The 16,449-nt window shown below is 43.5% G+C and overlaps 1 protein-coding gene across 7 annotated transcripts in view; it reads left to right on the plus strand.

Annotated features, from left to right (window-relative positions):
* The first annotated feature begins 4,267 nt into the window (after nucleotides 1-4,267).
* Nucleotides 4,268-16,449, plus strand: part of LRCH2 (leucine rich repeats and calponin homology domain containing 2) — a 43,734-nt gene continuing 31,552 nt past the window's right edge. For all 7 annotated transcript variants that reach the window (XM_051630729.1, XM_051630731.1, XM_051630730.1 and 4 more), the window contains exon 1: nucleotides 4,268-4,538. In XM_051630729.1, the coding sequence (XP_051486689.1) occupies nucleotides 4,268-4,538 (271 nt within the window). The remainder of the gene's footprint in view (nucleotides 4,539-16,449) is intronic.

The raw sequence follows: 16,449 nt of genomic DNA on the forward strand, positions 1-16,449 counted from the left end.
GGACTCAACACACACATTTGCAGGATGACAGGGGAGTTGGTACCTCCTGTGCAATCTGTAACCAGTCTAGCTACATCCCAGTAAACTGAGATACACAGGTAGACCATTCTGCTGTGCTTCTGATTGCAGTCTAGGGGTAGTTTTAGTTCCTGTTGTTCTCGTGTTCTCTCAGTATTGAAATAAACCTTCACCGAAAGGGCTATATTTCTGATTTTACCAAAAAAACAAGCAAGACAATTAGGCTACTGCATGGCAAAGAAGTTATTCAAAATAGAATAAAAGGAAAAAATCTGCTTGAAATTGCACTAGAATGATCATCAGTTAATGACAAAGGCCAGTGGAGCACCACGGGGAGGTATTCCCAGTGCATTTAATTGGAGTGATACTTGAAATTACATCTTTGAGGGTAGAGGCCACCCTTCCCCCTGCCTTCAGAAATGTACTTGCTGGTGTTCGATGAAGCATGGCTTGCTGTACAATTAATCAGATGATCCCAATGGAAAAGGTGTGAGGAATCTTCTCGTTAATGGATCTGCTGTCCTGTTGTGGTCTGTACAAAGCTATTGCTCACCAAAGCAGCTCGCCAGCCTCCTGCTTGCTTCTATTCTATTAAAGCACCAGATGCTGGAGTATTTTGAGCTATTTCAAAGTGGCTTTTCAGATAAATCTCTACCTCTTAGCACAAACAGTGTGGCATTTGCCTTTTGACCTAACTAGAAATATATGGTTTGCTTGCTTTGCCTTCAAAGTGGGCCAAATGATGCCATTTTAGTATGAAACTTGAATCCAGTTTTTTTGTTGTGGGCACTTGCAGGTCTTGAAGAAGAAAAGCAGCATCAATTAGGAACAGAGCATGCACTGAGATGCAAAGTAAGTGAGAAGGAATTGAAGAGTAATCAAGGAGATGGCACAAGGATCATGTGAGTCCTGAAATAGCAGTGAATCTGTTATATCAATTCCTCACACATGTAGGAGGACTGAGGCTACTCATAAAGAGGCATAGTAAGACCATTATGAAAGCTCTGGTGTTTAATTGCTGAAGGTAAGGAAGTCTCTAAAGGGTGCAAAGGAAGGTCAGTGCTGATGTCTCAGGAAGATTTCATTTCTGAGAGTAGATGGCAATTTAGACTGACAAAGGTCTGCTTTGTATTCAGCTCGAGTATTTAATTCAGGAACACTGGAAGCTTCAGAGATGTCTCTGCTTTTGGCAGTCCCTGTTGTTTGGCCCAGGGCTTGCAGTGCCTGGCAGAGGTCGGCAAGTCCAGTGGAGGTCTGAAGGGAGCAGTGCACACCATGACACACCAGGCAGCATCTCAGCTTTGTTACTGTGCTTTGATGTTCTTATCACATGCCCTGACCTGACCTGGGACACAGCCTGCAGTGGACTCTGGAGAACTATGGAGGTACAGGAGAGGTAAGGAGCTCCACTCTTGCTTTCTCCATGCTCATGATCAATTTTGTGCTGACATTTCCAGTACAGATGAACCTGGCTCTCTCTCTCCAGAAGCCAGTACTCTGGGGAAATTTAGAGCTGTGAGGGATGAATCTGAGCAGGGCTCAGAAGACTTGTGGGAGCAGCACAAGACCAGCAGGATGGACACACGGAGCTCACACTTGCTCTGAGCATGGCTTGGGTTAGCCATGCCAAGGACTATGTCATGGCAAGACTTGTGACTAACCATGTCTTGCAATCCATGTGGAAATCAGATAGATCAAAACCTTATCTAGCTCTCATTCCTCTAGGTATTAACATTACCTCTTCAAGTTTGTTGATGTCATATCTTCATGAGTCTTTATCTCATCTAGAGCAGATGTGGGTAACCACAAAGACTTTCAAAGTAGAAGCTCTTCATGGAAGAAGGGGATTGTCAATGGTTTTCAGAATCCTGAAACAGACTGTGGTGTGGCATCAAGAAAATACATTTGTCTTGTGCTCTCATTACATCTGAGTGTTTCACCTCTTCCTGTGCTCATCTTAACTGCCTTAATAAATATGAAAATGTTATTGTCTCTATTTTATAGAAGAAACTGAGGGAAGGCACAGCCATGACTTACTACTCACTATGACAAGAAGGTTGGTGTTGGATGCCTCCTGCCACTAGGCTCATGACTGTTTTTGCTTGGCAAATGAAAAAGGAAGGACTGTTGAAAGGCTATGACATACTGTATAAATAAAATTAATTGGACTTCAGCATTCCAGACATCCATTCTGATTGTGCAGCTGTTTGAGGTGATAAATGAGCCCCACAGGTAAATCTGCATGTAGCTATACCATAGGAACATGAAATCAATTCCCAGGCTTTTGCCTGAATAAGCAGGAATTTGCTCAAGACACTTTGCAAATTGGGGATTTTGGGTTAGCTGTTAGAATAAGTCTCAGATATTGCTTCTGGTCTATTTTATCAGACACTTTAATGCACTTGAAGATGTGTGTGCACGAGCAGACTGAGCGTGTGTGGTTTGCTTCTCAGTAGGAACATCTGCAGACACAGAGAGTATTTTGTAAAAGATAAAAAGGCCCCTCATACATGAGAACTCCTGCATGTTTTGAGTCCTCTGATAATTTGTCAGACCTACTTCTTACGAAGTGAGCTGAACCCCTTTCTCTGTCTATCACAGCAGAGATCAGCGAGGCTCTAAAATAGCAAGGGGCTGTGTGCTGTGGCTTAGAGGGAGGACAGCAAAGCTGCATCTCTGAGCTGGCCCTGCGCCAAGCCACTGGCTTTGTAAAACTAAAAGCAACCATTTCTAACATTTAGTAACATTTAGTTACCAGGGCTGGGCCTGGCTGCTGCTGTGCTTCACTCCTGCCAGCTGCAGAGCCACTGTAGCTCCTGCCCTGCATCTGCAGGCAAAATCATCATATACACTTGGCCCAACATCAGTCTGAGTTTATTCAACCTCCACCCTTTCTGGCTGGAAACTCGACAGAGGGCAACAACCAGCAGTGTTTATGCAGTTTGTCTGCTTTTCCTGCTGTGAATCCAGGGAACAATTAGGTTTTTCAGGGCAAGAGCAGAGGCAGACTGGTTGGTAGGTATTCATCTGTAAGCTTTAATCCTGCAGCTGGAAAACCAGTCTATTTGCAACGACACAGTGATCCTGAAGTCCATACAATGCTGCACCAAAGGATTAAACCTGCCACTCTTCAGTACCTTCTTACTGGTCCTGGTTGATTTGGTTCTGTTGAATTACAGCCAGATATCACCCAGAGAATGCTACAGGGCTCTTCCTCTTTTGAGCAATAATGGCTCAGCTGTCTCTCACTGACATACTGCTGACTGAAGGCTAGTCTCTTCCATCCTTCTTATAGAAGGAATTTCCCTCAGATGCCCAAATTAGTCATGATGCATGCATACAAAAACCACCCAAACCATTTAAGGACCTTCAGGAAGGTCAAAGCATAAAAGCAGGTTGTGCTTAAAAGCAGATTCTGCTTATCAAACCCACAACTGCATTAAAATGTGGGTCTGTGAGCCTTTCTTTAGCATTCCTTAATTATGGCTCCAGAGTCCTGCCACCACGGGAGATCTGCCGTCGTTGACCGGCCCGAGGAGCTTTCGACACAGCCGTGATGCTCTGACACACCTGCCTCAGGTGTCTTTTTAACCTGAGGAGCAATCGGTGACCCGTGTTGCGGCAGAAACGACAGTAAACCTGAACGGTGCCAAACGGCTCACGGGAGTCAAACCAGCGCATCAGCCACGCCGCCGCCACGCAGGCTGCTCCCTGCGCGGGAAGGGAAGCGGCTTGGCCGGCGCTGCGGTGCCAAGCGGTTTTGTCTCCTGTTTCGCGGGGCAGCCCTTGCCCTGAGCGCCCCGGTGACCCGCTCCCGGCCCGGCTGTGGATAAGCCCTGTTGCAGGCCCTGCTCGCCACGTCCGCGGGCCATTGCGGGACGCCCCGGGTCCCCTCCGGGTCCCCCTCCCGCCCCGCTCCGCTCCCGCCGCGGCCCCGCGGGCGGCGCCTCCCACCTCCGCGGAGCTCCCGCGCCACGCTCCCCCCGCGGCCCGCCTCGCACAGCCCGCCCCGCCCCCTTGGCGCGCGCTCGGCTCCTCATTGGCCAGCAGCGCCTGGGGTGGCCACACCCCTTTGCCTCCGCGGCTGCGGATTGGTGAGGGCGGGGCAGAGCCAAGCGGGAGCCACGCCCTCTCCCTCCCCCGGCCCCGCCCCGCCCGGCCCCCCCCTGCGGGCCCGGCGGCGCCTGCGCAGTGGCGGCGTCGCGGCCCCGGCTGTTGTTATTGTGGGGCTGGTCTGCGCCGCGCGAAGATGGCGGCTGGGCAGGGGGGCGGCGGCGGCGGCGGCAACGGCGGCGGCAACGGGCACGGGGCGGGGGGGCTGGGGATCCCCGCTCACCTCACTCTCTCCTTCTCGGCCGGGCCACACTGGGGCGCGGCCACTCTGCCGCAGTCGCACACGGTGCGCAGCCTGGACCGGGCCCTGGAGGAGGCGGGCAGCTCGGGCATCCTCTGCCTCAGCGGGAGGAAGCTGCGCGACTTCCCCGGCAGCGGCTACGACCTCAGCGACACCACGCAAGCAGGTGGGGTGGGGGGCTCCGGCTTCGGGGGGGGTGACGGGGCGTTCTGCCGCGGGGGCCCGGCTGTGGGGGTAGTGCGGGGCGGATGGGGGGCCCGGCTGTGAAAGCGGAGGGGGGCGTCACTGCTCTGGTGGCAGCTGGGGACGAGCAGTGGGAAGGGGGGGCTCTGTTGTGGCAAGGGGGGGCTGCGGTGGCAGTGGAGGGGATGCAGCGAAGGGGTCTCCTGTGGCGACCGAGGGGGGCTGCGGGGGCTGAGGGCTGTGGTGGCCGCTGGGGGTGATGGCACGGGAGCGGCCTGCTCTGGTGACATTGGGGGGGGGCCCGGGGTTGCTCAGTGGGGGCAATGGGGAGGATGCGGTGGGGGGATCTTCTGTGGTAGCGTTCAGTGAGGGGCACATGCTGGGGTGGCAATGGGAGAGATGTAGTGGGGGGGGGGGCTGGTGTGTTGGCAATGGGGAGAAGCACTAAGGAGCCCTCGCTCTGCTGGCAGTGAGGATCTTGGAGCGTGTTGGGGGGGGCTGCTGCGCTGAGTAGGGGCTCTCGCAGTGTGAGGGCAATGGGGGATAGTGGGGAGGCTCCACGGAGGCGGGGGCGGGACAATGAGGGGGCTCCCCCTGCATGCGGGGGCACGGGAGGCGCTGGAGGGTCCGGGGTGTGCAGCGGTGGGGAAAGCCCCCGGCATCGGGGGGGCTGCTTCTGCCCTGGGTCCTGCCGGCGGAGCGCTCCCCCTCTGGGTTTGCGGTGTTGGGCTGAGCACCCCGCGGGGCCTTGTTCCTGCTGCGTGCGTGCAAAAGGCGAGGGGTGCTCTCGTGGTGTTGCCTGAGGAGGTGGAGGGCGAGGGCAGCGCCAGCAGCTGGAGTGCTGCCGCTGTGTGTGTGTGTGTGCTCAGCGGGGAGAGGGGCTCTCGGAAACCCCCTCCGTGTGTGCGTGAGCCCGGGGTGTTGTGTCTGCGTTCAGCGGGAGGGTTATTGTGCTCCGTGCCTGCCATGGGAAGGGGCGCCGGCGCTCCCGGTGCCTGCGCCGTGCGGGTTGCGGGGCTGCTGCGCGCAGCCAGGAGGGGTTCCCGTCCGTGTGTGCTGGCGCAGCAAGGGCAAGGTTCTGCTTTCTGTGTGCTTGCAAGGGCTTGCGGGGGAGCATTCGCAGGCCTTCTGATCTGTCTTGTCTGTCTGTGTCTTAAGCATGAGGACTTGGAATTCGTGTGCGTGCGCAGGGTGCCTGGAAGAGGGTGAGCAAGGTGAGGGGGGCTGTTTAGTTGGTGCTCTGGGGAATAAGAGCTCCGTGCTGTCGTTGGTTTGTACCTTCAAGGGTGTCAGATCCCCTAAGTGCAGCTTTATTGCCTGGGGTATTCTGGTCGGTCCTTCTTCCCAGCTCGGCAGGAAGATGGTTAGAAGTGCGGGCGTGAGGGATGTTTGAGCATCTACTAATGTGCACGTCAGCTTAATGTATTCACCGTGTTGGTAACTGCTTAGATATTGTGAGTGGGAGCCTGGGTTTACCCAGGCTTTTACGTGAAGAAAACTTGGACACATTTTCTATACAGGTCCTAGAAAACAAAGCCATATTTTCCATGGGATTGTGTTATATTTTGTCTCATCTCTGATGTACTTCTGGATTTATTTGCTGCTGGAGTAGTTGCTGAAAATGGGTAGTTTTAAGTAATGTGCTGGAAGAAAATACTAACGAGAGGTTTAGTGTCTTTTGTTCACAAGTGGCTTTCCAAAATACTGTTTGGATGAATTAATTCCATGATTTTTTTGTTTTGTTTGGGGGATTTTCTTTCCCCATGGGTTATGAATAGCTGGCTTATTGTTTTGAATATGAGCCTGCCCATTGTGGTACCTTATCCATCTCTGACAATCCTGTGCTCCTGGTCTGTCAAATACTCCTTCTGTTGCTCTTTGTTGTGGGCTGCATTTGTGCAAAGGGTTAAATAATGATGTACTCGTTCTTCTTTGATAGATTAGGTTGTGTAGGGTGTAGAATTTGTGAAGAATGGATTTTAAAATCCAATTTCTATATTGAGTACCAAGCCTGCTAATGATTTGTGGGTTATTGGATTTTTCTCCCTGACGCATGTGGTGCATCCCTGTGTGCAGGCCAAAATAGGGGTAGGTAGAAGTGTGTTAGTTAATTATAGGCTGGACTTGATGATCTTAAAGGTCTTTTCCAGCCTTGGTAATTTGTGATTCTGTAATTAATAATGGAAGCACAAGACTAAAATAAAAACGGGTTCCATTAGTTAAAAGCTGTTTTTCCATGTAGTAGCATGAAAATGTATTCAGCAGCATAGTGGGTCAATTCTATGTATAAATATTCAATTGCTAAAGCATTAATAAAGTATCACTGTATACAGGCAATCTATTAGTAAAAGATGTTTTCTGTGTCCTGAATCAGGTGCATCAAGGATCAAGAGTTTGTGTTTGCTTCTAATTATTATTAATTGCATTTTGCCATCAATTTTTTTATTATTATGAATCTCAACATATTTGAGTAAAAGCTGTCTGCAGTGATCATGTCTTTATCTTTAGGCTGTAGTAGAGCCCAGTCACTACCATCAGGATGGAATTTTCCTCATGAAAGGTTGTGTGAAACTGTTTAAGGACAGTCTGTGACAAAAATAGCCATCTCGCTTACTGTTTTAGAAACACTTACATAGTTGGTGTGGATCTATGCAAGTACCATCTCTTACCAATCTTGATTGTTCAGACTGATTTGTGAATGAATCTGGGGAAATACAAATTTTAGAAGTCTTTCAAAATATGCTTGTAAAGAAAAGATTTGTAGTCTTTTTATTTTGACTAAATCTGTAGAATTGTTTTGCTAAGGGGGTGAATGGTATTCTGCTGGTGAATCACAGACATCCTTTATGGGGTACCAGTGTGGCTTGGAGCTTGATAGAGGAGCAGCAACTGCCTCAGAGGCAAAAACCATTTACTGGCTTTTTGGTAGCAGTTATTACTGTTTCACATTACAATATGCCCATGAATAATGGTATAGATTTCATCTGAGGTGTGGGAGATGAGGGATAAGGTTAGAAATGTTTGCTGGGTTTCACTTCGTTCTAAGGCAGTGACTCTCTAAAGTTTGGTTCTGTGGTACTTGAAACAAACATTTAAAAACCCCAAAACGTCCAGTAAATCTAGATGTAAATGATTTCTTTTTCATATCATGAACACTTATTCAGTAGGATCTACAGTGTCTCTGTAAATCCAGAATAGTCTGCCTTAACATCAATAAAATCAGCAACAGAAAGAAAATCACTGTGGTTCTCTTAAGGTTCAAATATATATATTAAAGCAGAACTGCTGTCAATTTATCAGAAATATCTTGGGATTTTTTTATTCAAGGTCTGGCCATATTTTACATCTAACTCTTATGTAATGGCTTGCCAGTATGTAATTTGCAATTACTGTATAATGTTTTTGCCATCTTAAATTATGTGACGAAAATTACTGCTCAGCTACAGGCATAATGACAATATCTGGCTGTTTTGTCTCTAACTATTTATCTATTTATTTATTTATTATTTTAACCATGAATTGTCATTACAGCTGTATCTGTATTCTGGCTATTCAAAAAGATACTGTGCTGCTGTTAAATGAACTTCTGAAAAAAAAGGTAATTAAAATTTGTAGATCGTGAGATACCAAGAGGTGTATCAAGAGGTATATTGAATATTCCATTCATTTTATTAACGTGTGTAATTTTGCTTCTCACAGCGTGAGCAACATTAGGCCCCCTGGCAGTTCAGTAATTGAGTCTATCTCATCAATGTCATCACTGTCTGCTTAGCTCAAGAGTTGTGTGTTTTGTTTTGCTTTTTTAAAGATAGGTTCCAGGGCTGTATTACCATGCTGAACTAACTCAGCCTGTGCCTTTAGCAGTGTCGCCCCTTCTTTGTCAGCTCTTCTTAAAGAGCAAATTTAATAAATATGAGAGGTACTAGACTTACAGCTGAAGGAACAATTGATTTACTCTGAGTAAGTATAGTGGTGCCATCAGGCTTATTTGTTTATGATTTTATCACAACAAACTTGATTCTTAATTTTTAATTCTGAGGGAACCTCCAAGACTTGTAAATAGGTGAATGATGACCTGTAAATATATTACATTTGAATTTTTTCCTTTTTCACCACCTGCTATGTTCTTATATAGCTGAGAAGTAACATGAGTGTATTCCAAATAGGACTTCAGGATGAACTCTCCTGTCATGGCTAAGAACAACCTTGGCACCACAGGCAGAGTTTTCCCACATTGTCACTCCTGCATGTGTCTGCTGAGGGGATGGGAGTAGGCAGGCTGGTTTTAAGATACTGTTGCCTAGTGTTACTTGCATGAGTGTTGATTTTTTTACATCTTATTTCTGCCCCTTCTAAGGCATTTAGTAATTCATGTGATTATGAATTAAAAGCCACAAATCCAAAGTTTAATAGCGAGTGTGAATTGCATGAGAGTCTTAATTTATAATACTCTTCTTTTCCTTTTCAATATGTACTTTTAAAGTAATTACATTTTCCTGTCTGAAGTGACTTTTGGTGGTGCCAGTGTTGATTAAAGTGGTGGAAGGTAACTGAGTAGCAACACCACGTTCTATTTTCACTTTAAGAAAATAATCTTCATATGTGATGCATATACTAAATCTGTGTTACGTTCTAGAAATCAAACGTTGAAAAACATGGTTCTTCAGTAATTATGTCTTCAGATTTGAGCAAAAAGTGAAACTGGGCTTATATGGTTGGGGGGGAGGGCAAAGTGTTTGTGCAGAAATGGATCAGATGCAAAATCTGGAAGTGACACAGTTTATAAGCAAGTAATTGTGGAAATTCTCCAGAGTGATTTCTTAGCCTATCCAGTTTGGGGACTAAGGGAAAACGAGTTGTCTTTGATGTCTGAGATTTCCTTTCTGAAGACAGTAATAAGGATAATTCTTAAGGATACTTACTGTTATAGACAAGTTAGACAAAGTCTCAGTTCAGTGAGCTGAGGTTAAAACAACTGATTATTAGTTCACCTGCATAAATGGCTTGCACTAGGAAGAATATCACTTGTATCTTAATCTAATCTTAATAACAATTTTGTGGCCTACAAGAAATCTGCTATATGTAGTTTTTTGCTTTTTGTATCCTCTATCCATCAAAACTAAATTTGCCATCATATTGACTATTTTTGTGCCTTGGAATATCAGAAAGATTTAATCTTGGACATATTTCTACTTTTGATATGAAGAACTTTTTGTACTACATATTTCTGCTTTGTTCCTTATTTTTTAAGGAGGGGGTATCACAAATTGTATTGCAAAACCTTGTGCAATAAGAAAAATGGACTAGGTGTCCCTTTTTCAGATTTTTCTTTCTGAAATTTATCTTCTCATTTGACTTGTGAAGCTTTGTTGGAGCTGATGTGAAAGTATATATTCATTTTACTGGCGCTTAATGCTGAAACATGTCCTTAGCAAAAAGGTAACTGAATCAAGACTGAAGACTAGAATTCCACATAAAATTAATCATTTTTATGTGTGGTAAAAGTTCTACATGACAATGTGGAGAGTTTTCTGAATTCTCTGCTTTTCTGTGTCTGAGGTTCTTCATTCTACCAACAAACCTGAGATTGTTTGCTGCCAGCTCTGACAGATCTGGAGAAGTTAAAGCATTTTAGGGGGGGGGGGGGGGGGGGGAATAAATCTTACTTTCTGTTACAGGACTAAAATATTTTTTTGCTTGGCAGATGTGATTGTCATTGATGTGTTTCCAAGTGTGATTTCTCAAAAAAAGGTTTTTGTAGTTTCAAGTCTTGAAGGAACCCTGCGTCTCAGGGCTGTTCATAGGCTGCTGACCACTAGATGTAACTGCACAGTGAGCAAATCCCTGACCATCTGTGTGTTAAAAAAACATCTACTTCAATTTGTCAGTCTACCACTGCTTCAATAGGTTGAACCAGTATGTAGTGGACAAGAACTTGAGATATTAAAGACTTACCTAGAACTAAAAGGTTTATGCTGTCGTGAGGTCTGGCATGAGTAGGACAGAGCAGGAGGCACCAGCAGTAAGAACAGATGCAGAAGTTGCTATAGCAGTGGCCATTGTGTCTCAAGAGAACATGCTGTAGTTGTTGCCAGACCCTGTTCCCTCTGGTCATGAACAGTGTGCTGTCTTGTGATGGAAATGCCTGAATCCTTCTCACGTGGTAACATGGTGAGGAATTCCCTGAATCCATCTGTTGGTGTGCAGCAGGTCAGCACCAACATGACCTCAAATTGTTCCAACCTTGAAATCAGAGCTTCTGGTTTAGTTTTCACTAAGTGCAAATTTCAGAATAAAACATCATGTACCTGAACCAGCATGTGTCAAGTGGAGACAACTTACATGAAAAACAAGAATTGCTTGAGCTGAGCTGCCAAATTAGACATGTTCAATGTACACACATCCAGTGTAGGCTGGGAGACTCAGTTGAATGAGGATGGGCTGGAATAGTGGGTTCTTCAAGGCTACCTTGATTTCAAAGCCAACGTGCTGGATCTCAGCCTTCCTCCCCAGCAGTAGGAAATGTGAGAGACAACTGTTGATCCATTCCAGTTACAGGAATATGCATTGCACGTGAAAGAGCAGTGGTTCAATTTGACAGGACACTTTGTTTGTTTGTTTCAGTCCTTAAAGTAATATTTTTTAAAATGTAGTGCTGTTTAGTTTGAAGAGCCAAGAACTTGGAATCTATAAAATACAGTTTCTGACTGCCTCTACAATCTTGCTTTTGTGCTTGATGAGAAACTGTAATGACACAGTCACGTACAGTTTCTTCATTTGTCACTTTAACCACACAGACTATGTAACTAAAATTAGGGACATGGATAACTGTAAAGCAGGTATTCCCTAGCTCTTCAGTTGCTGGGTTTAGAACACAAATACCACTTTGTAATATCTCTCTGTAATATCTCTGTCACAAAAATAGAAGCTGTTCTGTGCTCTGTCAAACACTCAGTTAAAAAAATAAAAATAAAAAAGGTAAAAGCTGCTCTTAGCCACCTACAGTTTTGGGAGTGTTTTTCTTTCATTTAAACACTCAAAAAAGAAACATAAGCAGAGGAGTATGAATCTGAGAAGCAACGTGAAAACATGGCTGGCTTCTCTGGAATAAGGAGCAGCCCTGTGCTAAAATACTTGGTGCCACATTGCTGTGAGAAACATGGTCAGTCATGTTACACAGTCCAGCACACTTGTTTCACTTTAGAAGCATATAAGGAGACAGTGCATAGGTTGGAAGACTGAATAAAAGATTGAATGTGCACTAGAAGCTGTTAATTTGGTGAAGGCAATTAATTTTCCTGGAAGGCTTTTTCATCTCTGTGAAACACTGGTCACATTGATGGCAAGGCAGCCTTTCCTTTATACTTTTTCTGAACTTGTTCTCAAGTCCTGAGTTTCTCATCCATGCCTGTTGCAATTTTGTGACTGCATACAAGCAGAAAGAGCAAATCACTTCAAGTTTTTATAAAAGCAAAAGATCATTTTAAGAAATAAGCTTTTTGGTGTTCCTGTTTGGAAGGACTTGCTTTAGAAACTGTATGCTTCAATTTTTCACATTTAAATAAATACAAATGATGTTACCAGAACTTCATTTTCACTGCATGATTAATATTGCAGTGGCTTATGAATAAAAAGTTAAATTCTAGGAGAAATCTTTGCACACACTTCTCACTTGCAATATGATGTGTCCAGCTAGTTCTGCTTCTGCGTTTATAGTGTTACTTCCTATTTATCTTAGGCAAAATTTTGTAAGGGTTTCACTTTCATATACGTCTCTAGCTTTAATGTATCATTTAATTACTAACTCAAAAGTGAGTATGCTGATGTTTCAGAAGTGAGATTCAGCCAGCCATACTGCTCAATTCTTGGGTTTTCTTTTTTTTCAAGTGGCAGCTCAAGTCCAAGGCACAGAACAGTGCTAGGAACAGAGAATAGGAAGTTATTTCACTGCATATCCTTATCTTGATAGTGCATGCAGTTCCTTACCTTAAAAAAGTAAGTACAACATATACAATGAGTATCTGCACACACATCAGAGTTTTTCAGTATAAGAGTAGATGAGACAATATTTTTCATCAGCCTGGAACAGGCAAATGAAGACAATCTGTTTTCATTATTTTCATTTTAAAAAATGGAGAAGCAAAGGAAATTATCAAGTAACAGGTTAAAAATATTAGCTTTTAATAGAGAATCTTGGGCTAGATGCACCTTTTGTATCAATACAGATATTAGAGAAATATTTTCTTATATATAATTTTCTGTATTTGTTTTCTAATTATACAGTATTCCTGCCGCACGGGGGCTTCTAGCTTCTCCTGTCTGTTGCCCATGCTGTGTGCATTGGTGTAGATGAATGTAAATTGAATTATTGATCCTGCCACCTTTCTGAGGGGAGAATCCCTAATTCCTACCTGACCATTCTCAGGTGCTCCCGTGGTTTCTAACCCATCTATAACTGCTGTTTCTTTGCTGCTGTGTGGATCTCCATCTCCTAGCTCCACTGAGACAGCAGACCAAAGGACCTCACTAGCCCGCTGTCCCATAAATGTTGGCATGCTGCCCTTAGGCTTATCTCTACTTATCTCTAGTGAGCCTGGTTTTATCCTTTTCCCCCTTCAAATCTAGTGTAAAGCGCTTTCAGTGAGCCCTGCTAACTCCTGTGCTGAGATCCCTTTCCCCCTTCGAGACAGGTGTACCCCATGTGTCACCAGCAGGCCTGGCATCATATAGACTGACCTGTGTTCAATAGTTCTGCTTGTAACACCAGGCTCAGAGCCAGGTATTGATCTCCTGACTCTTTCTGATTCTTCCCTCATCATTCCCTGTGACTGGAAGGATAGAAGAGAGCATTGCTTGTGCTCCTCGTCCCTTAACCTGTCATCCCAAGGCCCTGAAGTCTCTCTTCGTTGCCCTTGGACTTCTTGTTGCACCTTCAGTTTTTTACAGCATTACAAACATACCTGAATGGGAGATGTAGATGCTTGGAACATTATTCTGAGGAAAAGTAGCACTTTTTTGTGGTATGGCCATGCTAACTGTACTAGTGTAGCATAAAATAGGGTGGGAGCTAATGAACTTAAGCAACTACTGAGGAATTGCTTGTTGAGCCACTGTACAGACAGTAACAACACTCCAACTTTGAGATTTAGAGGGTCTGTTTCTACTTAGCTTTCAGTTTCTGTGACTGATTTTGCAGCCCTGGTTGTTCATTTGCAGTAGGTGAGAGATTTCCTCCCCTATGTGTATTAAAGCTATATAACAACATTGCAGGGCTCTGGAAGTTGACAAAACATGCCAGGACTTGATGGTGGGCATAGTGTAGATGAAGTATTGGACTCCTTTGGTGAGCTTAATTTCTATATTGTGCTGGAATCTCCATTCCTGGTAGAAGGTGGACAGTCCATGCTCACAGGAGCTTAAGGTGTTAGACTTCTATAGTCTAACTTCAGGTTTTGTTTGGTTATTTGTTGGTTTTTTGTGGGGTTTGTTTGTTTGTTTGTTTCATGCACACATCTTTGCTTTATGGTTAGTTTTAAATGCTTGGCAGCTTAGATTTAACTTTTCTTCCTCCCCCTTAGGGAGATGGGTAATGCATACATTTACTGGCTGATTGCTTTCAATTATTCTGACATTTCAGCATCTTCAGTATCTTTGTGCAACAAAACTGAATTTCTTAAATTGTATATTCTGTCTCCTGTTCTTGAATGCTGTGGTACAAGTAATGTAGTGCCAATCCAGTTGATTGTGAAGTTAAAGGTTTTTGCAGCCTAGTGTCCTTGTTCATGGTAGAAGGTGACACATTAATAAAATAAAATAATAATAAAAAAAAAGTCTTGGCTTCATTATCACTCTTCAAACTCCATCAGATAAAATGCAAATCTGGTAATTTTCTCTTTGTAGGTATTTCCCCAAGGAGGGAGGCTTGGGATTCTATTTGAGATGGGGAAAAAATGAAAGGCAGAAGATTTGTGTAACATAATAGTTGGTAGGATGTGTGGCCATAAGGTGGTTTTAGGAGTGTTACATTAAGAACATTTGCTTGCCTGTATTTCTGCAGTTATCATTGGCCTGTCGGATGAATTAATCATAACATTGCAAAATATAATTAAACAGAGAGGTTTTTTAATGCTGTTCTTATTCAATATACATTTTAACTATCAGAGGATTTGAATTTTAAATTGACTGAGGGTTTTGTGGGCATGGAGAACTTCAGCTTCCTGGAGTCACCAAGTCCAGGTGTTTCTGCAGTGTTTGAGACTACTTTTTAATTTTTTCTTTTTTAATTTTTCCAGAACAATCTTGGGTCCAACAGACTAATGTTACTCATGGTCTGTGTGTTGATTTCAAATTTGTGCTTATATCAGCTGAAAGTGTATCTTTAGGATCAAGTCTAAACATTTTTAATTTTATACAGTCATTGGCTTCAGTAGGACTAATTATACAGTTACTGTTGTGCTTAGATGTTTTTTGAGCCCTACTCTGCTAAAACAATACTAGAAAAACTGGCTAGGACAGTCTGCACATATTATGAGTTAGGAGAGCAGATCTGGGTTTTGCAGGAGGTTGGTGGTTATTTTATTGACCATCTAGATTCTAAATAAAATTTTGGAACACTTTGAGCAAAGAAAACCCCTACACCAATATAATGGACCATCAGATTTGAATGAAGAATGTTGTAACATCAAGATGAGGTCCAAGTGTAAATTTGCCAACCAAGCCTTGCCTTCTAGTTTCAGCCTGTAGTGCATGCAGAGTGTGACTATAAAAATGATTGTAGGGGATCAAATAAAAGGCCAGTCTGTTTTAGCAGCATGTTTCTGACAGGAAGCAGCAATATGTGCTTAGGGAAAGCTGTAAAACCAAGGCAAACATGATGTTAATATGATTTTACTGCCTTACTGCACAGTCCTGTCACCTGACAGTTTGGACTTTTTGTTTTTCCTTTTGATTATGGCTTAAATTTATACAAGATACCTTCTAGCTTCTGATAGTTCTGCCTCCAAACTCTGACTGATTTCCTAAAACTCTTTTCCTTTAGGAATTCCAATATGTTGTCTTTTAATCATTGTCTTGCAGCTAGTAAAGACTTTACTCTTTCTGTTAAAAAGAAACAAAGCTGCAATCATCTTTGTGTTTTTGTAGTTCCTCTTTTTAATTTAACCTTAGTAATGGTGTACTTCTCACTTACCTTGTTTCTGCAGAGATAGTGAATTGAAATACCCTGTGATTCATGAACAGTCATGGAGAGTCTTCTATTTAGTCTTCACATGACACCCCCAGTTTAGAGTTTTCTGGTCTAAAGTGGTTAAGCAAAGGATTCCTAAATCTCACTTCTAGAAGTGTTGTAATCTTAAATCGTTGTGGTTCTGCATTTAGCAGCTTTCCTTACTTCTCAAGTCTGTTAACACTTACAGAACCATCCTCTGCCAGCAACGTGCTTCCGTTTTGGTTGAGATGAAGTCTGTCTTGTTTGTAGAGGAACAGTCTATTCCAGAAGTTCCTTCCTTTTTTCTTACAATATTTTCTTAGTCGTCTGTTGGTTATTAGTCTTCAAAAGGTACCTGAATTGCATAAGCTTAACATCTAAGTTTTATTTAGTATAGTAGATTACCTCATACATTTTTTGCCCATTGTGAGAACATTTCTGAAGTAAAAGTAATTTTTCAGTTTGGATAAAAAATAGCATTACTTGTTTTTCAGAAGTTGCAAGTACATTTTATATATGAATGTTGTAGAAAACGCTAAAATCTTTCTCAGAAAATTCTGAACTGCTGAGGCGATTCTAATACGGTTTTGCAATGAATGGATGAAAAATTGCTTGGAAGAAAAGTCACACTATCTTCCAACACTGTATTCAGATTTTTTGTTTTATTATTGACAGATAATGCGTCTCC

Source organism: Apus apus, chromosome 12 (genome assembly GCF_020740795.1).
Source record: "Apus apus isolate bApuApu2 chromosome 12, bApuApu2.pri.cur, whole genome shotgun sequence".
Taxonomy (NCBI): domain Eukaryota; kingdom Metazoa; phylum Chordata; class Aves; order Apodiformes; family Apodidae; genus Apus; species Apus apus.